This window comes from Neolamprologus multifasciatus, chromosome 23 (assembly GCF_963576455.1).
Source record: "Neolamprologus multifasciatus chromosome 23, fNeoMul1.2, whole genome shotgun sequence".
NCBI lineage: Eukaryota > Metazoa > Chordata > Actinopteri > Cichliformes > Cichlidae > Neolamprologus > Neolamprologus multifasciatus.
The window spans coordinates 29403146-29427334 of record NC_140460.1 but is presented as its reverse complement, the minus strand read 5'-3'; the positions used below and the strand labels follow the sequence as shown (position 1 = coordinate 29427334).

At 38.1% G+C, this 24189-nt stretch overlaps 2 protein-coding genes across 2 annotated transcripts; both read right to left on the bottom strand.

Moving 5' to 3' along the window:
• Window positions 1–474: 474 nt before the first annotated feature.
• LOC146491918 (uncharacterized) lies at window positions 475–7626 on the bottom strand. Its single transcript, XM_085150467.1, has 2 exons — window positions 2379–7626; window positions 475–2246 (listed from the first exon to the last, which is right to left on the bottom strand). Exon 2 carries the CDS (start codon window positions 1393–1395, stop codon window positions 475–477), a length of 921 nt encoding a protein of 306 aa, XP_085006593.1. The 5' UTR covers window positions 1396–2246; window positions 2379–7626.
• A 1656-nt stretch (window positions 7627–9282) lies between these two features.
• On the bottom strand, window positions 9283–24175 carry nufip1 (nuclear FMR1 interacting protein 1). The gene is made up of 10 exons (XM_085152501.1): window positions 23429–24175; window positions 22909–22982; window positions 22726–22827; window positions 22566–22628; window positions 22412–22488; window positions 22206–22298; window positions 21869–22038; window positions 21580–21699; window positions 10559–10794; window positions 9283–10428 (listed from the first exon to the last, which is right to left on the bottom strand). Exons 1-10 carry the CDS (start codon window positions 23667–23669, stop codon window positions 9907–9909), a joined length of 1698 nt encoding a protein of 565 aa, XP_085008627.1. The 5' UTR covers window positions 23670–24175; the 3' UTR covers window positions 9283–9906.
• Between the last annotated feature and the right edge of the window lie 14 nt (window positions 24176–24189).

The window sequence follows — 24189 nt, the reverse complement described above, 5'->3', positions numbered from 1 at the left end:
TGGCAGGCAGTCATCATCACAACATTAATATACTTCTTGTAGTGGGCATTCTATGTCACTAGCAGCATATATAACAGCAATTTTAGAAAAGAAGAAAATGAAGACTACTAGTCAAAATTAGGGACACACCTTCCCATTCAGTGTTTTTCTGTGTGTTCATGCTTTTCATGCAGTGACAATCATCTTAGGTGACTACCCCATGAAGCTCACTGACAGAAGGCCTAGAGTGTGCAAAGCAGTGATCAAAGCAAAGGGTGGCTAATTTGAAGAATCTAAGATATAAAAATATTTTTGGTTCTTTCATACTTTTTGGTTTACTACATCATTTGTGTTAGGGTTAGTGCTCCATATGTGTCCATTCATAGTTTTGATGCCTCGAGTTCTACTCAACAATAAATCTACAAAAGAGAGTACTGAAACAAACACTGTCATATGAACAAAAGTCCTTTTTTAAAAAATAAAAAAATATTATATTTATTTACATTTCTCTGCAACTGTTAGTTCTGTGGTTTGTGCTGTAGATTGCTGGGCTGTAATCTGTGGAGCTGAGGCTTGTGTGGTTGTAGCATTTGGAGCTGTGGTCTTTGAGGCTGGGTCTGCTGTTGTGGTTGGGTCTGCTGTTGTGGTCTTTGAGGCTGGGTCTGCTGTTATGGTCTTTGAGGCTGGGTCTGCTGTTGTGGTTGGGTCTGCTGTTGTGGTCTTTGAGGCTGGGTCTGCTGTTGTGGTCGGGTCTGCTGTTGTGGTCTTTGAGGCTGGGTCTGCTGTTATGGTCTTTGAGGCTGGGTCTGCTGTTGTGGTCGGGTATGCTGTTATGGTCTTTGAGGCTGGGTCTGCTGTTGTGGTCGGGTCTGCTGTTGTGGTTTGTGAGGCTGGGTCCGCTGCCGTTGTGGTCTGTGAGGCTGGGTCTGCTGTTGTGGTCTGTGAGGCTGGGTCTGCTGCCGTTTTGGTCTGTGATGCTGGGTCTGCTGGCGTTGTGGTTTGTGAGGCCTGGTCTGCTGTTATGGTCTTTGAGGCTGGGTCTGCTGCTCTTTTGGATTCGGTTTGTAGAGCTGTAGCGTGTTCTGGTGCTGTAGCACTTGTGGCTGGTTCTGGTGGTTTGTTCTCTTTCTGTGCTGTTGCTCCTGACTCTGGTTCTGATACCGTTATTGCTATACCTTGTGGAACTGGAGATGGATGTTGTGTTTGAACTGGTAGTGATGTAAGTGATGCCATTGGTGCTGTAGCCTGTGTAGCTCTAGGAGGAGGTGGTGGTGCTACCGCCACTGGTGCTGCTGTAGCCTGTGAAGCTAGAGCAGATGCTGGTGCTGCTGCAGCTTGTGGTGCTGCTGGACCTGGTTGTGCTGTTAGTAATGTGGCTGCTGTTTTCTTTAAACCCCGGTGTGGCACTCTTGGCATACTGTCTTTGCTCAACTTTAGTTGGTCAATATTTACTTTTGGAATGATTGTCCCATTGGAATCCTGAAGATCTGCACTTTTACCTTGGATTGCTGTAATAATGTAAGGGCCTAAAAAGTTTGCTTCAAGTTTCCCCCCTTTCCTCTGCTGGCTTCTTATGTTAGCTCTTAAAACTTTGTCACCAACTTTGAAGACAACATCTCTTCTTCATCATTTTTATTTTGCCCTTTGTTTTTTCCTGAGCTTTGACCACATTGTCCTTCACCAGTTCCAACAGCTTTTGATGCTTTTGAATGTCTTCCGACAGCTCCTCCTGCCCCACAATGTCTTCCACACTCTCATCAACCTTTGAATCAAAAGACATGTCTATCATTACTATAATTTGTGTAAGATACACAGATAATACATAAAGGAACTGAGAAATACAGTGAAAATTTACATTTAGTGTCTTTGGTAAGTTTTTAAGACACAATGTATTTCTGGCAAAGCTTAGGTGTATCTTGGGATTGATTGGACATGAAGAAAACTATTATTGAGGGGTGGAACAATCCATAAAAATATTCAGTGGTGTAGTGCTTTTATAGCGGTGACATAGCATCCATTGAAACTGATCTGCCTGCGCCTCAAAAACTAAAAAAGTTTTGTTGTGTGGGATTTCCGTGTAGTTTGTCACAGACAAAAAGACATACCATGAACTCTTCTGGGATTTCGGAAGGATAGCGAGCCTCTCTGCCAAACATTAGGTAATAAGGTGGATGGTCACTTGTTTTTTAGTTCTGAGTCCAAACATTACAGCATCCAGATACTCATCCCACATTTCTGGTTGGTCGCCAACAACTTTACACAGGGCTCTGACAATGAAAGCACATAGAAGACATTCATATGAAAGATCATTTACATTTTTTAATAGTTTAATGTCATGCATTAATATTTTGTTTGAAGGGAACCCCCATAAATGTATAACATGTACTCCAAGAATTTACCTCTGGATGGTGCCATTCATTTTCTCCACCAGCCCATTTGTTTGTGGGTGATAGGGGGAGCAGAAGCTTCTTTTAATTTTTAACAATCCGCAAACCCTTTTGTTGAGCTGCAAAAGAAAGTTATATACACTGGACCAATGTCCATTGTTGGTTTCAGTAAGTTTTCCAATAAGGTCCATCCCAACCAGTTCAAATGGCTGAGAGACCTTAAAAAGAAAATCATAGTTAAGTTAATAATACTGAAATTACACAGAATGCTAGTCTACTGTTATAATTTTTTCAAGTATATACTCAGTAGGTTTCTAAGCAATGAAAACATTGTGTGATTAAATGTGATTATTTGCTATGGTCGATGACTAACCTTTATCGGAATGTATTCTGCTGGTTTTTTAATTGTTGCAGCACTTGCCTGGCAAAGTGCACACTGGGAAACCTAATCAAAAATAAAAGCAATTCAATAAGAAACACAAGAGTTGAGGATCAAGGTTTACATAACTTATTTTGAGAGATACAGAAACATTGCTGTGTTCCTCTTAAAATAAGTTAGCTGTAGTCGAATTACATAGAGTTTGTTTTGGAGTACCCACCCAATTATTGATGTCCACTGACATCCCTGGCCAGTAGAACTGCTTTGAAATGGCTTCTCTTGTTTTTGTTTGCCCGCAATGGGCCCCAGTAGGACTGGCATGAAAATCTGAAAAAATTGTGTTTGCACTCATCAGCCCCACAGACTACCGTTGTCTTTATGGTTTTGTCTGTGCCTTTGTAAAACAGCTGCTCCCCTAAACATAAACAAGAAAATAGAAAAGTTTATTATAGCTGTTTAAACCACAACAGGTCTATATGTGGTAAAAGTCATGACAATACATCTTGAATGTAATGAATCAATTATGTATGTGATATAATTTGGGGGTGACTATTGGACTGGTTCTCTATATTTATGACAGTATGACTACTTCAGAAACCAAAAAGATTATGCCACACACAAGACTGATTTACTGATACTAAAAAAAGTGATGGATGTGTAAAGTCATTATGACTAATGGCCTTCAGATATCATGGATTTATTTTTAATACAAATATCAATTCAAAGTAGTTTAATTTAATTTTCCACATATGTAATTTAAAGACATAAAGACATAACAGTGGGTACACCTGCGTAAAAGGGTGTGGCACATACCACTAAAGAAAAGTAATTACGACGTAATATATTGTAGTTAAGCTATAAAAGGACAAAAACAGTTCTTAGTTAACGCTGTCTACTTAATAGCAAACCTTAAAACTTTTACTTTAATAAACGCCCATGTGCCTATTAACCGGGGTTAACTAGGTCAAAGAAAGGTCAAGCTAATTAAATCGGTTAGTGCAAATTAAGACTACACATTATGCCATTGCACATTATGCACAGTTGCTTGGACTTGGTTGACTGGTTTTCATTGATCCTTCTGGTGTTTTGGATCATTAAGTCTATGCTTCATTTATAGTGTGAGGACACTTTACGTTTCAGCACCTGAGTTGTATCCTAAAAAATATTTCGTGTATTTCTGCCGAGTTATTTTCATCCTTGCAATGCTCGGTCCCTTAGTGAGGTTTATTTTTTGTTAAGCACACAATATTGGTTCCTTAAATTTCTAACTGTTTATTTTTTGTTTTCTTAATTGTCATTTTCTATTGTTTCCCTTAATGCCAGGGGGTTGAGACAGATCTGTAAACGTAAAGCCTTATTTTTGTTTGCTAAGAAATATAAAAGTCATTTTTGTTTTTTCCAAGAAAGCCATTCTGTATCTGCTGATGTGAACTTCTGGAAGTCTCAGTGGGGTAACAATGTTTGGTATTCGCACGGCACAGAGAGGTCAGCTGGGGTCACAACTCTCAAAGGTAGCTATATTCAGATTGTGACTCTTTGGGTCATTATATTTGTCTGGTAGTAGAATACAGTCACTCCATTTTCATAATTGTCAATTTATATGGCTATAATACCAACCCTGAAAATGATAATTTAATTGACTCTTTAGATACAAGGATTAGTTTTTGGCTTTCTAAATATCCCAGTTCAAACTTAATAATTGGAGGAGATTTTAATGTTTCACTGAATGACACTATAGATAGATGGCCCCCAGCACAACATTTTAGGAAAAATTTGAGATTGGAAACATTTATGGATAAATTTAATGTAACTGATATTTGGAGAGACAAATTTCCTGATGATATATCATTTACCTGGAGTAACCATTCTGGTTCAAGGAAATCGCGTATTGATTTCTGGTTAATATCAAGTAGTCTATCAAAGGACAGTGTCACGGTCAATATCCTTACAACTCCACTTACGGACCATAGAGCAATATATATTAACCTGCAACTCTTTCCTACTATTGCAATTAATAGATCCTCATATTGGAAATTAAATAGCTCGCTTTTGGGCCATACAATTGTAAACTGTTAAAACACTTTATACACAAGGCTAATATTGAGAATTCCTATAGCACAAACTGGGAAATTTTTAAATTTGAGACGAGTAAAATGTTGAGACAGTATGGGGCAAAAATAGCTAAGTCAAGGGCAGCAGAAGAAGAAAATCTAATTGTTCAAATTTCCGCAATATATCAACTCCCTCCAGACGAGGTCTCGAAGGAGGATAGATTACATCTTAGGTCCTTTCAATCTAAACTGGATGAGATTTACCGCCAGAAAGCTGAAGGAGCTTTCGTTCGTTCAAGAAAAAGATGGATAGAGGAGGGAGAGCAGAATTCTGCTTATTTTTTCCGCTTAGAAAAACATAGATCTAAAACCAATACTATTCATAAAATGAATATAAATGGTACAGTCAGTGATGATGCAAAAATTATTTCTCAATTTTGTTGTAATTTCTACTCAAAGTTGTATGAATCCAATTATAACGCAAAGGTCGCTACCCAATTTATTGACTCTGTAAACAATGTTGAAATGATTAAAAGTGCTGATAGGCTTTTTTGTGACAGTCCAATTACTGAAAAAGAGATATTGACATCTATTGAATTTCTTAAAAACAACAAATCTCCAGGCACAGATGGGCTGGTGGCTGAATTCTATAAATCATTTTCTTCTCAGCTTGCACCCTTTTTGTTGCAGGTTTATAATGAAAGTATTGAATGGGGCACTCTTCCTCCCAGCCTTACTCAAGGACTTATTACTTTAATTCCCAAACCTAAGAAGGACCTACTTTTTATAGACAACTGGAGACCAATAAGCCTCCTAAATAATGATTATAAAATATTAGCTCTATTGCTAGCTAGAAGAATTAAATATATTTTGGATGATATTGTAGACGAGACACAGTCTGGTTTTATGACAAACAGGCACATCTCCAATAATATTAGACTCGTCTTGGATATTCTGGACTACTCAGCATTAATATCTGATGACTCATTTATCCTTCTCCTGGACTTCTATAAAGCCTTTGACTCAATTGAGCATGAATTTATATTTCTTACACTTCAGAAATTTGGTTTTGGTGATATCTTCTGCAGAGCTATCAAAACTCTGTATTCCAGTGCTAATAGTTCTATTAGAATGAAAAATGGCACCACTTCTCGTTTTAGTCTTAATCGAGGGGTACGCCAGGGTTGCCTGATTAGCCCTTATCTTTTTTTACTTTGCACCCAAATTCTTGCCTCTCATATTTCGAATTGCCCTGTGAAGGGTATAAACATAGCAGACAGAGAGATTGTCATCAGTCAATTGGCAGATGATACCACAATTTTTCTTAAAAATGCCAGCCAAGTGCCAATTGCTTTACGTGTAATAGAGGATTTCTCAAAAGGGTCTGGATTGGTCCTAAACTTAAATAAATGTCAATTATTACCTGTCAAAGAGTGTAATGTTCAGAGTATTTGTAATATAACAGTTAAAAATGAAGCAACATATTTAGGTCTGATTATCTGCAAAGATCCAAAAGACAGAATTTTACTAAATTTTCCCCCAATTATTAAAAAATCTCAAACCAAATTAAATCAGTGGTTGCAGAGAGATTTAAGTTTAAGAGGAAGGATATTGCTCTCAAAAGCAGAAGGTCTGTCTCGACTGACTTATGCAGCAATTTCTCTGCATGTGGACGGCAAAACTTGTAAGGATATTGACCGAATGCTCTTCAACTTCCTCTGGAAAAACGGGACACATTACATCAGAAAAAGTGTATTGATGAATGACTATGAACACGGTGGTCTCAATGTTTTGGATTTTACTACTCTAAACAATACATTTAAGATTAATTGGGCTAAACATTTTCTTAAAAATCCGGTATCCATTTGGAATTTTATTCCTCACTACATTTTCTCTAAGTTTGGTGGTCTTAGTTTTATCTTAGGTTGTGATTATAATATAGATAAGCTTCCAGAAAACCTTTCGATGTTTCACAAACAAGTTCTATTAGCTTGGTCCCTTATATATAAACACAACTTTACACCCCATACGTATTCAATTTGGAATAATAGGAACATAGTGTATAAAAATAAATCATTATTTTTTTCTAGGTGGGTTGAGAAACAGATTGTTTTAGTGAATCAGCTGTTTAATCCTAATGGGCAGCTTATGTCCTATTCAGAATTCTTAAACACCTATAAATTTCCTGCCACACCCAAAGAATATGCCATATTATTTGATATAATATCAAATAATATGGCACGGGTATTATAATGCTTTTTAAAGGTATTCAACCTTGCATATCATCGGTTTCTCTCACCAACCCTTTAGATTCACACATAGGAAGAATCTGTCTAACAAACCATAGTAAAAGTAATAAGAATATTCGTGCTTTGTTCCAGACAGAATCTCTAACTTTTCCACATGTGGTCTCTTATTGGAATTCCTTTGTCAGTGACATTAACTGGAAAAGAGTATGGACAATTTCTAACAAGTATCTGGTAACGAATAAAGTGAAGGAAGTCTCATTTAAAATACTGCATAAATTTTATCCTGCTAATCATTACATGACAAAGTTCAAAAGGGACATAAATGTGAACTGTGGATTTTGTGGAAGCCATCCTGAGACTGTGCAACACCTCTTCTGGATCTGTTCATACGCTAGAACATTTTGGAAAGACTTCAGTAGATTCATTGCTGGACATCTCTATAAAGACTTTACTGTGTAATGGGAAAATGTTGTATTTTTTTTCTTTCGAAGGCAAAAAAAGATGTTTACTTTATAATAAACTTGTTAGTTATCTTAGCTAAATTTTATTTTCATAAATGCAAATACAGTAACAAAAAAACCTAATTTTAAACATTACTATAATGATGTTTTATGTTACATAAAATTGATTATTGGATCACTTAACAAAAAGGCTATGAAAACTTACTATTTGTAGTAATTACAAATTATTTGAATGTTTGTAATTCTTTGTATTACACCCCCTGGCATATGTTAATTTTGTTCTGATTGTATACATGTTCTGTATACTGTTTCTTAATAAAGTTTTATATTTAAAAAAAAAAAAAAATGTAGTGATTTACGTCCATTTACGTCCACTGTGAGCAACCATCTTTGAACAGAGGCGGTGGTTTACGACAGCGGTCTCCAACCTTTTTTGCGCCACGGACCGGTTTATGGCTGACAATATTTTCACGGCCGGCCTTTAAGGTGTCGCGGATAAATACAACAAAATAAAACTAGTACCGGTACCGAAAAAAAGAAAATTTATTCATAACACACGTGAAAAGACCAAGGAAAACCGAGTAAACGATAAAAACGATAACAAAATAACGCTGAAAACCGATAAAAACCCTGAAAACCATACATTTCACACCTGAGCCTCAACTCTCACGGCCCGGTACCAAACGACTCACGGACCGGTACCGGTCCGAGGCCCGGGGGTTGGGGACCGCTGGTTTACGACACAAACTGTCATACTGCAACTCAAAGAAGTCCAGATGCTTTTATTTCCAAGCTCCTTAGACTACGATGACCTGTATGACTGAGAACCTTCACAGAGATATTGCTGATAAGGCTCGTGTAGAAGAGCAAGAAAATTTATGTGGCAGATTACAGGGTGCTGGCTTGACCGTGACTTACAAATGACGGCTTACTTGACTGCAGTCCAATATTAGTCTAATCAAACTGTTTTATTGTCTTACACATAACATAGTTTAATAACACATAGTTTTAATATGTTGCCACACTTTTGTTACTGACAAATCGGGACACCTGGTGGTTAGTAGTTTTGTGAGTCTCTGTTGAGCAGTAGCGTTGCAGTTACTTCTAGTTGCTCTTGTTGCTTCGTTTAACTCATATATACACAGTGGCCTTAGATTTCATGTCTTGGAATTTGCAGCATCCATGAGTAGTTGTCTTACACTATCTGTGCTGAATATCTCGGGTCAGGGCTGTGATGCTCAATCAAGTTATAGACCTGCTGCTGTTCTTTGGGAAGCTGATCAATGCATTGATCAAATCTGTTTCTGCGGGTTTTTCTGTAAAAATTCTCTGTAGCAGCTTTTATGTTATTGTAGAATATTTTCTATTAAATTTGTAGATTGGCCTTTAATATGTTACATTCATATCTATAATGGAGCTAGATTAGTCTGCCCTGTTCCAAACATGTCTATTAAGCTCTTAAATTCTCAACTAGTTAATAAATGGTCTTGATGCTGTGTGGTGGTGAGTGTAGTGGAGGCACCAGAAAAAGCTGCTGAAAACAGTTGCAAGGTACATCTGCAAACATGATGGACAGGCAAATTTATGAGATGGAAAAAAACTAATCAGTCCTGCTGTGCATAGAGCAGTTGAGTAGGGCACGAAGCAGAAACACTGCTGTTTGGAACACTGGAATACTGTTTGGAAGCTCTGCCAGGGATGAAACATTACAGATGTGCACCATGTATAGATGGGAACGCCCTGTGGGTAGATCACTGTGACTGACTCCTATACGCACTCATTTAAACCAATGGTAATCTGTCATTGGAATAAGATAACTGAACTTTGAAGTTAAATAATTTGAAACTGGAAAGCTGTCTGCTAAAACAATTAGTGCATTAAAGGGGAGAGTTGAAATACAAAACCAAGTTCAAACAATCAGTTTAAATGGGGAAAAAAAGCACAAATTTAAACTATAGATGTGCCATCATCTATTCAACCATTAAAAAAGGTAAAAAAAAAACAAAAAAGAAACCAAACAAAAAACTTGTAAACCTGCCTGACTTTCACGTCATTGAACTCAATAGACAGTGGGTCAACTCTAACACACTTTCCAGCCGTGGTGTGAATTTACTGCAAGTCAAACGCTAGGTATATTTTCTCTAGTGGTAGTATGAATGCACTTTACCACATGTTTCAGTTCACTCCTTTTATTGATAGTCAAACACTGAAAAGATAAAGATTCAGAATTCATCACTACAAATCACGTGATTTATTTTACAAGACAGTCTGTCTTTACATAATAAACTCATATCAAACAAAACAAAACAAAAATCATTCCTGTCCACAGAAATTCTTCATTCATATTTGGAATCTCAGTTTTATGTTTAGGACAAAATAAGACCAACTATTTTGGGTCTTTCACATTTGAACACTGGGGCTCTCCCATATTTCATCATCATACATATTTGAGATACATGTGATCCCATCCTTCGAGGACACATCCGGATGGTTTACATCACTGGCTGTTGTCTCTTCAGTATTTGGGATGAAATCACCTGTATAATCACCAACACTTCCTAAAGACTCCACAGTAGGTTCATTAGGTCCTCGTGTAGACCCTTGGTGATTCAGTATACAAGGAGCTTGCTTAACTGCAGAAACTTTACTAGTAACTAAACCCTCCGTACTGCCAACATCCAGGACTGCTGAATGTCCCTCACTACTAATCAAGAAGGAAAACGGGGACGCAACTTGGATTTTCTCTGATGATTCTTCCCATCTTCCTTCATGCTCTCCGTTTGTAACAGCTGCTGTGCCCTTGTTTCCAGTTTTCTCCTGGTTGTGACATCTGCTCTCCAGCCCAAAGAAGTGGTTTCTGACAATGTAGCGTACACACTGCAGGAGGACATTCCTCTCGTGTCGGATATCTGGAGCCAGTAACTAAACAAAGAGACAAACAAGAGTTGGACTAAATAATACATCTAAATAGTATAGCTTTAAACAGCGGGTCCTTTTTTACTAAATCAAAATCATATAAATACGCATGCATAGTGTCAAATGACTTCCATACCATCTCAAGCAAAGTGGGGTGATGTGACTGTGGTAGTCTTCCTCGTCCCGCTCTTTCTCCTTTGCTGTTGGGCATGTGAAGTCTGGAATCTGTCTGAACTATTTTCTGTCTCTCTGCATTCTGTAAAAAAGCCCCTCTACCCCTGGCAGGTGCCCTCTCCTCAGGGTTGGGTGGTATTAAGTTTAGAAGGTCCTGGTTCTCTTGCACCAGCTCCTTACCTCTCTGAATGGGTGTGGCTAAAACGCAAAAGCACAAGCGTTAGTAGAAACACTGGACATAAGTTAGGCTTTGTTATATATATATATATATATATCCATCCATCCATCCATCCATCCATCCAGTCGCGTCCGCTTATCCTTTTCAGGGTCGCGGGGGGCGCTGAGCCTATCCCAGCTGTCATAGGGCGAGAGGCCGGGTACAACCTAGACAGGTCGCCAGTCTGTTGCAGGGCCAACACACAGAGACAGACAACCATTCGCATTTACATTCACACCTATGGGCAATTTGGATTAACCAATTAACCTATCCCCACTAAGCTTTGTTATATACTACATAATAAAACCAAACTACAACATAGCTACTCCGAGATGAAAAGTACATGTTTAATGTTGAATCTGATGAAAAACTAGGGCAAGTTATTGTGACTCAGCACACACACACACACACACACACACACACACGGGTGCAACAATACATGTATCTGTATTGAACCATTCGATACAGTGCTTTCAGTTTGGTACGCATATGTATTGAACGTATGGAACGATACAAAATTTTTAATTTATTTGATCAACTTTTCTTCTGACAATGCCGTCTGTGTTGAGGGCTCAGTGGATCTGCATTTGATTACTCCGTCTAGGCTGCATTGTTGGGCGCAGATCCACTGAGTGCCGCCCATATGCACTCAGACAAGTTTGCATGGCAACTCCTCAACGCTACCCAAAACTGAACCTCATCCACCGTCATTCAGATCTGGCGTTTGGAACTATTTTGGTTTTCATGTGAAGTATGACCCTACTTAAGCCTGTTGTGGAAAAAAGTACAACAGTATGTCGGATGTACCAAGCAATGCTCAATTACATTGGTCGGAACTAGGGCTGCTCGATTATGGCAAAAATGATAATCACGATTATTTTCACTGAAATCGAGATCTCGATTATTTGATGATATTTATTTAACCCTTTAAGACCTACCATAGAACCAAGTCCGCCAGAGCTTATATTATTTATTTTTTTTACATGTTGTAGTGCCATTTTTGGGAGCATTTCAAGTTGCTATACATCAATACAACTGTTATAGCCCATATTTTAATAATATGTATGCATTAAGTCCATAGTAACTACATTAATTGCAAAAAAAGTGCAATAAACTACAAAAAAAAATTGTCGTTTACAACAACAGGAAATTTATTTTGAGTGTCTTCATAGTTTTTTGGAGATACAGCAATTGTTATATACTGCAGGAAAAACAAAAAACAATCCTATGATACTAATTTGCAAAGAAAACAGCATGTGCATCAAAATAAACTATTTCCAGCAGTGCAATTCGAGTTCTAAGCATCCCAGAAACTATTCAGAAAAGTATAGAGTCAAACATGACTTATAAAAACACCAGTATAGGCTTTTAAGGCCTACAAGTAAAAAAACTACATTTTCCGCAAAAATGGCGTCACTTCTGATTTTGGCCAGGAAATGGTGGACATGCGATAGTTAGCATTGACGTCTTTTTCAATGTGGGAATTGTTTCGAACAGCTGATCGGATCGGCAAAGCCTGTTTCTGGAATATTATGTTTTTGTTGCTGCAAGCGCTTTTTATGCAATTTTTGCAAAGCTTTATGTGGAAGGAAACCGTGACTTAGGACAAGCTGATGGCATAAGATGTAAGTACAACTCCTCCGGTTTCATATGCAAAAAATATTATTGCGCTAGCTTACGCGGTTCCGGTTCTACAGGGATTTGAAAATAGTTACGCAAAACGGAGCGTGCTGCTCTGACCGGCTTTAAAGGGTTAACAATAACAATGTATTGAATAATGACTTTAAAAAATAATATAAAATAGTGTGCAAATACTGATAACAGTGCAAATGTTTGCAATATAAGAAATAAATGAAAAATGTAAACATCTTTGTTATGTGAACTTTGCTATGGTGTAGTAGCTGCACCACAGAGCAACACTGCAAAGTTTACACACTATGTCTACTTGATCCACGTCTGACTCCGCGAACCCATAATGTTTCCACACATTATGGGGGTTTTTTACCTCTCTTTTCAACCAACAGCAGTCACTCTCCTCTCCAAATAACTTCTGCTTAGCTTTCCGAGCTTCCCTCGGGTCCTCTTATTGTTGTGACGCGTGTTCGAAATGCAGAGGTGCGCTCGATTTGCCACACGGAGCAGTGCGAGAGTAAAGCACGAGGGAGGTGCTAATATTCGACTCAGTAATTTTTAATGATCGTTGAAAGCCCAGATCATAATCCAGATTAAAATTCGATTAATTGAGCAGCCCTAGTTGGAACACAACAAATATGATTACACATTTACGCCGACATCACACTAGTGCAAAGACAAGTGGAAGCAGACAAAAACAACACCAACAACACAACACCAAGCAGGCATGCTACAAACGGCGAGTCATTTAGACAGCCGTTAGAACATGATTCTAAGAGGGCAAAGGGGATAGACAGGGCAATTGCTACTTTTAATGCTGTCTACAAAATTGCTTTTCTTTTGGAAAGAGACATTTCTCTGTAATAAACTATTTTCCACAGATGAGGGATTTCGCCATCAGATACATTTATTTTGTTATTATATTATTTTTTGTATCAAAAAAAATATCTAACCGTGACACCCAATGTTCCATCTAATCTGCGCGTGCGCAATTGTGCACTGCTGGCACCGCCTCTGTGCACAAAAACTCTGCGTTGCGCACAAAAAAATCTAACCTGATTGAAAATTAAAATTGAAACTTTAACAATTCTGTTTTGCAGTGTTAGTCAGTAAGTGACTGGCTGCGCCTGTATCAATGCCACCTTATCCCATAGTCCAGCAAATCATGCGATTACATTTGTATTTACGCAGCATTGAACAGCAAACATACATAGTAATGTAGGTTATAGAAAGGGTATGAAAAATTTCACAGCTTGCAGTATCTTTTACAAGTCATGAATACAAATACAAGTACGTAAACAAAAAAGTATACCTTAGAAGAAAACAAACAAACAAACAAACAAAATAACTGATTAGAAAAAACATAAATAAAAAAAAATAAGGTGCTCAAGGTATAAATAAACAACATATAAGTCAAGCTAAACTATGCATTCAACACAGTTCTTGTGTTTTACATGCTTTGGAGTTAGTGCTGTTCTTTAGATTCTCTAGATAATTGGAAAACAGGGCTTTAAAAGCAAATATGTTGAGAAAATTTTGTACAATGTATGTGAAATTTGGCAAAAATAATCAGAAGATTGATAATATATTTTTTTCCTGGAATTATTTTATCAGTATGTGAGAGGCCAAATAGAATATGTTGAAACTTCAGTTTACATGAGGGATCAATTTTGGTGTTTATAAAATTAATTGATAATTGACCATTATCATTCAGTAATTGACTCACAAGTAAAATTTTCCTATCCACCCATTTCTGAATATACAGTGGGGCAAAAAAGTATTTAGTCAGCCACCGATTGTGCAAGTTCCCCCACTTAAAATGATGACAGAGGTCAGTAATTTGCACCAGAGGTACACTTCAACTGTGAGAGACAGAATGTGAAAAAAAAAATCCATGAATTCACATGGTAGGATTTGTAAAGAATTTATTCGTAAATCAGGGTGGAAAATAAGTATTTGGTCACCTCAAACAAGGAAAATCCCTGGCTCTCACAGACCTGTAACGTCTTCTGTAAGAAGCTTTTCTGTCCCCCACTCGTTACCTATATGAATGGCACCTGTTTGACCTCATCATCTGTATAAAAGACACCTGTCCACAGCCTCAACCAGTCAGACTCCAAACTCCGCCATGGCCAAGACCAAAGAGCTTTCGAAGGACACCAGGAAAAGAATTGTAGACCTGCACCAGACTGGGAAGAGTGAATCTACAATAGGCAAGCAGCTTGGCATGAAAAAATCAACTGTGGGAGCAATCATCAGAAAATGGAAGACATACAAGACCACTGATAATCTCCCTCGATCTGGGGCTCCACGCAAGATCTCATCCCGTGGGGTCAAAATGATCATGAGAACGGTGAGCAAAGATCCCAGAACCACACGGGGGGACCTGGTGAATGACCTGCAGAGAGCTGGGACCAAAGTAACAAAGGTCACCATCAGTAACACACTACAACGGCAGGGAATCAAATCCCGCAGTGCCAGACGTGTTCCGCTGCTGAAGCCAGTGCATGTCCAGGCCCGTCTGAAGTTTGCCAGAGAGCACATGGATGATACAGCAGAGGATTGGGAGAATGTCATGTGGTCAGATGAAACCAAAGTAGAACTTTTTGGTATAAACTCAACTCGTCGTGTTTGGAGGAAGAAGAATACTGAGTTGCATCCCAAGAACACCATACCTACTGTGAAGCATGGGGGTGGAAACATCATGCTATGGGGCTGTTTTTCTGCCAAGGGGACAGGACGACTGATCCGTGTTAAGGACAGAATGAATGGGGCCAAGTATCGTGAGATTTTGAGCCAAAACCTCCTTCCATCAGTGAGAACTTTGAAGATGAAACGAGGCTGGGTCTTCCAACATGACAATGATCCAAAACGCACCGCCCGGGCAACAAAGGAGTGGCTCCGTAAGAAGCATTTGAAAGTCCTGGAGTGGCCTAGCCAGTCTCCAGACCTCAACCCCATAGAAAATCTGTGGCGGGAGTTGAAAGTCCGTGTTGCTCGGCGACAGCCCCAAAACATCACTGCTCTTGAGAAGATCTGCATGGAGGAATGGGCCAAAATACCAGCTACTGTGTGTGCAAACCTGGTAAAGACCTATAGTAAACGTTTGACCTCTGTTATTGCCAACAAAGGTTATGTTACAAAATATTGAGTTGTATTTTTGTTATTGACCAAATACTTATTTTCCACCCTGATTTGCGAATAAATTCTTTACAAATCCTACCATGTGAATTCATGGATTTTTTTTTTCACATTCTGTCTCTCACAGTTGAAGTGTACCTCTGGTGCAAATTACTGACCTCTGTCATCATTTTAAGTGGGGGAACTTGCACAATCGGTGGCTGACTAAATACTTTTTTGCCCCACTATATAATGATTTGTTCTTAAATTTAATATCCTGATTATTCCAAATGAGATCTTTATGGGGAGAAAGTTTGTGAGAGTATATCATTAACCAAGATGATAGGAGTTGACTGAAAGTTGGAGAGTTTAATCGGTAGTTTAGAGATATTGTAATTGCATCTTAGCAGAAAGTGCATTCCTCCAAGTGAGCTAAAGATATGGTTGGTAATAAAATTCCAAACTGAATTGGGATTTTTAAAGAGTTTGATCCATTTGGTTTTAAAAGACACATTTAAGGAAGTGAAATCTAAAGAATTTAGGCCACCATAACACAACTTGTTTATCATTACATTTTTTTTTTAATATAATGTATTCTCTTTTTCCAAATGAAGTTAAATAATATTTTATCAATTTTTGTGCATAATTCTTTTGAAACATCAAGTACCATATATGCATATATAAGTCTGGAGAGGCCTTCAACTTTGGCTACCAAGGATCTTCCAGTAATGGATAAATCTCTTTGAAGCCAAAGATTAAATCTTTGTTGTATTGCAGTTATAAGAGGGTCGAAATTTTCAGATAATCTAGCATCTTGGTCTTTTTGAATGGTAATACCAAGATATTTAACCTTATTTTTAACAGGAACACCTGATACAATAGTATCTGTGCAGAATTTAACAGGGAGAAGTTCACATTTTGTAATGTTGAGTTTAAGACCAGAGGCTATTGAGCCTATTGAGCTATTGAAATTATTGAGAACTTTGAGACCTTCATCAACTTAATATTTATCCTTAAAAAAAAAAAAAAGTGTTGTGTCATCTGCTAGTTGAGTAATAGATAATGTTCTGCCAGCAACAGAGAGACCCATTACACTGCTGTTTTTAAAATGAATACAGAGTAACTGCATAGGAAGAAGGAAAAGATATGCAGAAATTGGACAACCTTGACGGATCCCACAGTTGATATCAAATCTTTTCGTTGTACCATATGGGAGTTTGATTGAGCTATTTGCATCTGCATAAAAAGTTTGAATTGATTTTTTAAACATATTTCCAAATCCAAAAATACCAAGTGCTCTGAACATGAATCCATGTTCAATGGAGTCAAAAGCTTTATAAAAATTCAAAAAAAAAAAAAGAAAAGAAAAAAAAAAGAAGAAAAGAATGAAACTATTATCTGTGATTAAATCTGAAGGATCCAAAATATCAATTACCAGTCTTATATTGTTAGTTATGTGTCTGCCAGTCATAAAACCAGACTGTTTCATCAATTAAGTGCACATTTTAATTTTTTAGCCAAACACATAGCAATTATTTTATAATCATTATTCAGCAGTGAAATAGGTCTCCAATTTTCTATCAAAAGGGCGTCTTTTTGAGGTTTAGGAATCAAAGTAATCAGTCCCTGAGTCAAGGAAGGAGGGAGCTTTCCATTATCAATGCTTTCAATATGTACTTTATGTAAAAAAAAAAAAAACGTGATAAGTCCTTTGAAAATAATTTGTAAAATTCAGAAGTCAAACCGTCCTTCCCTGGACTCTTGTTAAGTTTCATTTTATTAATAGCACCTTCAATATCAGTTTTATTATTGTCACTAATTGTTTTAATATTACCTAAGGAATTATAGAATTTTTCCATGGCTTCTGTAGAAAAATTAGATTTATATAAATTTTTATAAAAAAGTTCACATGTCTTGGAAATCACTTGAGGATCTTGTGTGATGACCCCATCTGAACAAAGTTTAGTCATGCTGCCAAGAGTATTGTGATGTTTTTCTAATTTGAAAAAATAGCTAGAGTTTTGTTCTCCCTCTTCAAGCCATTTCCTTCTTGACCGCACAAAGGCACCTTTTGCCTTGTAAATGAAATTATTTCCGACTCTTCATTTTTTTTTCCTATTTTTAACTATTTCAGCTCCTCTTTTCATTAAAAAGGACCTCAATTCAAATTCCATGAGCTCCCAATTTTTACAAAAAGCATTTTCAACACATGCCTTGTTCCAATACTGATCTATTTTTGTTTTAATTTCCTTTACTAAAGAATCATTCAGTAGAAGAGAATTATTTAATTTCCAATATGAATTCACTCTTTTAGACGGATTACTGGCATACAAACATATCTCCAAAAAAAAAAATGTTCTATGAGCTGTCAAGGGTGTTGGCAACATTTTTGATGTAGAAACATATTCAGATAAAGGATCAGAAATTAGCCAATAATCAATATGAGACTGTAATGAACCTGATCTATTTTTCCATGAAAATTCCTTAATTGTTTGATTTTTGAATCTCCAGATATCAATTAGGTCTCTTTCATTCATAAAATCCAACATATAATTACTACTTTCCTGACTTTTACTTGGCCATCTATCTATCATGTTACTGAGTGAATGGTTCCAGTCTCCTCCTAATATAATCTTTAGATTAGCAAATTTACTTATTAAAGATTAAATTTTTTCATTTACTACAAGTATTAGGTCAATATTCTCCTGTTTGTTATTATAGCCGTAAATGTTACCTAGTAAGAGGGTCTGATCATTAAAAAAAACAAAACAACAACCAGCAAAATAAAATATCCTTTTGGATCAGTTTCTGAAGATATAATTTTTCCATTAAATTTATACTTCAAAATCACGAGTTCCCGCTGAATGGTTTGTGCCATGAGACATCCATAAATCTTCGCCCCATTGGGATTTCCAGAAGTTAGCGTCCTTAGGTTCAGAATGGGATTCTTGTAAGAGACAAAAGTCAGTATTCAAACTTTTAGCATATAAAAACAGAGCTTTCCTTTTGGTATTGTCCCTTAGTCCTCGAGCATTAAAAGAAATAAAGGATAAAGATGAAATTTTGAAAAGTAAATTAACTTTTTACCCTGAGAAGAGTGTGCAAGCTTCAGAGAGAGCAGAACTACTTTGTCTAAGTGCTTCACAAAAGTTTTAACAGCAACAGCATACTATAAGTCTTTAGAACAATAAGGAAAAGAGACCTTGAGGTATATCCACAAACAGGACTGGAAGAGATTTCAGTGAATTTCTTTTCTGTTCACAAAAGCACGGGCTCCGACGAAGTAGGCAATTTTCCCTTCCTTACGTGCCTTCTCCACCTGTGGCCATAGCTGGTTGCGTCTCTCTCGGTCCTCGGGAGAGAGATCTTCTTTGAAATGGAGCTTCCTTGTCTTCAGGTAGTCAGATTGCTTCGCCGCCTCCCAGATGATGTCTCGAAAGTGTCTCATGGTTAATTGCAGGATTATGGCGCGGGGCAGTGGCGCAGAAGAGGACTCACGTCGTTGACCGATCCTGTGGACTGATTCAAGTACCTCCGGGAACTTTTCATGGTGGTCAGGATCCATGTTTTGGCAAATTTCAATAACCTTACTGCGTACGTTTTCTCCTTCTTCTTCGGGTAGCCCGTGAAGTCGCAGGTTCCATCTTCGTTTATAGCGAGACAACTCCAACACCTTGTTTTCCAGTGTTTGAATTTTCTCTTCTGCTTTATCCACCTTTATTTCAGTACGAGAGACTTTTCCTTTTAGCTCCCTGAGATCTTCTGAGATAAAGTTAATAGTAACCTTCAGGTCGCCAATACTCTTCTTGATGTTAGCATTATTACGGAAAGCATTATTACGACGCTCAAGATGGCTATCGAAGAGCAAGGGCTCTTTGATAGCCATCTTGAGCGTCGTAATAATGCTTTCCGCCGTATCAGTTTCCATCACTCTTTTCTTACCAGAAGGTTTTGACAGGGAGGAAGTAGGAGTGATAAGAGCTCTCTTATTTGAGCCCAGGTTTTTTGCCATCACATACAGCTAGAAGTGTGCACCTTAAAGTTCGCTTTGCTGCTTATAAAGGAGTTTTAAGACAGAGCAAGTTCTGTAGCAGACCGTTCACATCTTGGCCCGTATTTACGCAGCTTATCAACGTAGTTGACAGGCTATGACAGCGTCCTTATGTGCTGACACCAGGGGTTTTAGCTGGCTAAGCGGCGTTGCTGATGTGGAGTGAAGCCACGTTAATGACAACGTGTACAACCATTGGAGATGTGAGCAGGACAGATGGACCAATTGACGGAAAAAGTGTGGACTTTATACCAGTTTTTAAATTATGCTGATAGGCCACGTAAAACCAGAGTTATGATAAAAATATATGCAATGTTTGTTTTGTTTTTTTCCCTGAATACTATCGTTGTTTATATTCAATGCGGGAAGAAACGGTAAAGACAACGTTTTATAAAGAAAACCATCGAAACACTCTCGGCGTTTGAGCAAAAACAAAACCAACCCCCCCACCCCCCCCCCAGCCTTTCCCATTGGTCGAAAAATGTACCATGTCGATCAATCAAAAAAATTATATGGCAACATGGCATTTAGTTATTAAGACACAGGAGAAAGTTTTAGGAGTGACGGCCATGTTTTGAGATGTTTAGCGCAAATCCTGTGTAGTTAGTGTGTAGTGTAGTCAACAGTTTTGTTGTGTGTGTCAGAACAATGAGGCGACTGCTAAATGTTACAGGTGTTACAGGAGTGATACATCTCCTGTTGTCAGGCCTGCAGGTATCAGGCTGTTGTTCTCCTTTAACTCATAGTGGACAGAAATTATTTTTTGGAGTGGCACAAATAATTTGTGTGGCATCAAATTTGATGCAGAACAGCTGATTGTTCTGTAAATATTTTGAAATGTTTGTTTTAAAAAAAATGCCTTGGCAGCATTTATAGGTAAACAGCTGCAAAAAACTTTGTTGTTTGCAGAACTCAGTTACTTTTTTGTAGAAGTAACTATATAATTATTTGCCCAACATTGGTCATTATATACTGTATTTTGCAGACAGAGTTACAGAACTCTCTTCCAGACCACAGACTCATAATACAAGTCAGAGCTTTATAATAAATAAATAAATTAAAAAAAGTTGTGCTTTCAAAATTGGAGTTCAAGTTATTTTTACTTCCAATAGTGTTAACATACTGCACAGGTCATGAACAAGATTTTTTAAATTTTGATAGTAAGTGGGCTAAAGCAGTTAATTAAAAGTAGTCTAACATAAATGTAAATGCTGTAATTTGATTATTTTAATAAACCATGTAACTTGGATGGATTCGATGCTGGCGTGACCACAGTGGACACGTCTGCTGTTGCTCACAGTTGTCCAAGGGACCGCTCAGGGAGTTTGTGTGTTTTCTCAGACACATGAAAAATTAGAACATTGGTGACACCAAAGTATCGAAACGAACCGAACTGTGAATTTTGTGTATTGTTGAACCCCTAATACACACACACACACACACGCATACATACATAAAAAACTCTATAAGTATATTACTCTTGCACGTGCCCACTGACAAATTTACATGTATTGGATCCAAAAAAATACAGTCTGCATTCGTGCAAGCAAGGCTCCATTCTAAGTCAGCTTGGCTTTTAGGATTTTCCGGTAGGCAGTGGTACCATATCAGGTACTTTTTTAGCACTTATTGGGCCGGGGTTTGAAGTGAGCAGAGTTGAGAAATGTCATCAGACTGCACTCAAGAGAGGGTAGAAAAGTCCATTTACGCTTGTGCTTCATGTCAAGGAACTTTTGGGTTGCGCTGCTATAACGACCCCGCCCAAATTGAGGTGGTAATGTAAAAAGACTGAAACAGAGTAGAGATGAGTAAAGTAGGTGGTAGTGGAAAAGCGACATAGGTGAGGTAATAAAAAGTGTAAATTAACAACAAAATAAAAACAATTCAACAAGACAGAATCATTAGCATTTTTCTTGCATGGTGAAGATTTTGAACTATCATCCAGCAAACACTATGTGCTCACCTGGTTCATCATCACTTTCGGTCATGGAGCCGTAGTTTGCTACTAGGGATCCCAGAGCTGAGCTCATCTTCTTAGGGGCCACAACCAAGCCACTGGTCCTGGACTCCTCTCTGTCAGAATCTTGGAGCCAATGAAAAACAGAGCACTATATATCACTATCACCATATAGGGGTGTCTGTGTATTTCAATCAAAGAATAACCCGAGGATAACCAGTGAAAGATTTTTGATCTTGTCCTCTATGTAGGTGATTGTGCACAGGCTTGATTGAACTTTGATCAGTTAACTCACCATGGTCACTAGTGGCTAGTGCTCCGAGTGGATCCCCGTCCCTGCATGGGTGGGTGAGTGGTTTAGGCTTCTCTGTAACACTGCAGTCCGATGAGTGTGGCCGTCTCAGATGTCGCCCTTGGAATCCTCTGTTTTTCCAACCACAACCTCTGCCTCTTCCTCTCATTCGTCTGAAAATAAATACATCATTGCTTATGCAAGTTAACTTTTTCGTAAGACAGACTTCATTTCAAATTAAAATATGAAATTTGAAATACATTAAATGTATATCAAAATAGAAAATAAAAGAGATGCACACCAAAATCCATAATTTATACATTCAAATGTAAACATTTACCCAAACTGAGCTGTTTCCAGGACAGCTCCCGTTTCCTCCCGCACCTCCAGGACTTTTTTCTTCTTCTCAATATTCACAAGTGTTGGATAGTTTCTAGTAAACCAGTAAAGACAAATTAATGACTGGACATGGGCAGTATGCATATGTGGCTTAACTAATGGCAAAATTGCATCAAAAGTTCATGACTGCCACAGTTTCTAACTAACTTGCGCCTCTCCTCTCTCCATTTAGTAATCTCCTCCGGTGTGTCCAGTTTGATTCTTTTAGTTCCTGGTGCATGGTTCTGTCAACACAGAGTACTCACATTAGAAAGGGGAACTACTACAAGCTAATCTCTTTACATCATCTTCTTCCACTTACATTTTTCCAGTGTATGCTGACAAGTTTTTCATGGGCCATGAAGCTGCAGTCAGCCACAGAACACTAAAAGTGGATTCAATTGGAGCTCTCAGTAAAAAGTAAAGAATATCAATGTGAACAGCACTAATATATATCTAGTAAGTAGCCTAGAGTGAAATACCTTGACATGCTGAGAGACATGCTCATTGTACTTTTCCTGGTTTTTGAAGCCCCGGTCGCAGGTGTCACAAAAATGGGAATACTCTGGTTCTTTCCTGTTTTTCTGCAAGGGGTGAAAAGCTCAAAGTTCCCAACAACGGTCCATTCACTTTAAATATAAATACAAAGTTCTCAGAAATGTCACCTTTTTTCCATGATGGCTGGGAGCTCGGTAGCTTTGATGTCCACCTCGATGCCATTCATGATGCCAGTTTTGACCTGAAAACACACGCAAGAAATTCAAACACACCTTTCTTTTAAAAACCGACACACGGACATGTCCTTTATGGTGACTAAAGGCTGACTGCATGTATCTTAAACTACACAGCTGCTATCAAAGTTATTGTGGGGATGTGGTTTTGTTTTTAGTTTTCCACGGATGTATCCGTTCTGTCACTAGTTGGCTTTTATGAAACTAATTCAAGTGTTTTAACACCAAACAACCCACTGACATCACTTGCTGCATTCACACATTCTATAAAGCTTTAAACACTTATTCCTTAACTGCAACATAACAGTGTTAAATCTATTACTTTTTTTGTTAGAGCAGAACCCCATGGTGTAAGTCAGTCTTTACATTATCTGGTCCTTCATGTGCACTTTAGGGCGACAGTAACATGAAGGAACCCATCTTCAATAGGGAAACTACTGTATATTCCACTCACTGTATGTATGTGTAGGTCCGTGGTTTCCACGGTTTGATGAGAACCCATAACTTGCCGCTGACCCGTGGTGCCTGCCAACACTACTGTCGCAGCCCCAGCTGTGTTCGGTAGGCGTTTCGCTCCAGCTCCACATGGTGGGATGGAAGCTACTCGAGTGCGACGGCTGCTGCTGGAACGACTGGAAGGAATTCGAAGGAGGAGAGCCAAAGTCGGGCGGGGGATAGTTTGCCGACTCGTTCATACCGCCAGGCCAAAATCTTTCTTCACGCTGACAATGAAGGTAGTTCTAGAGAAACGTCTCCTCAACGCGTTGCCCTCATAGGCGCATGTATTTACTTTGAGCGAACTATGGTTTCGTCACTTCCGCCAAAGAAGGAAGACCATAAATCAACACAGACGAAAACGAATAAATATATGTCTATACATACTTACGTTAAGTATATGTATAAAAAGGTTTGTAGTGGAAAAAAATATATACTTGAGACTTAGACTGCAATTTTGATTTTACCAGTAGTTGGCTACAACTTCTCGCGAGGTTTAATGTAACAAATTCTCTTGGGTTGCCATTTTTGGTGAAAAGCCGCCTGGTAGATATTAGAAATGCACTGCATTGTCTAAATACCAACACATAAAGTTTGTAAGCGTCATAAGCTAAGTGGCCGCTCGCTCGGTTTTATTAACCCGCATGCCGTGTGCGTAATTAAACGTATTTCAAAGTGTATTTTTTCCACAATAGAAGCAGAAACATATTCTAAGGTAAA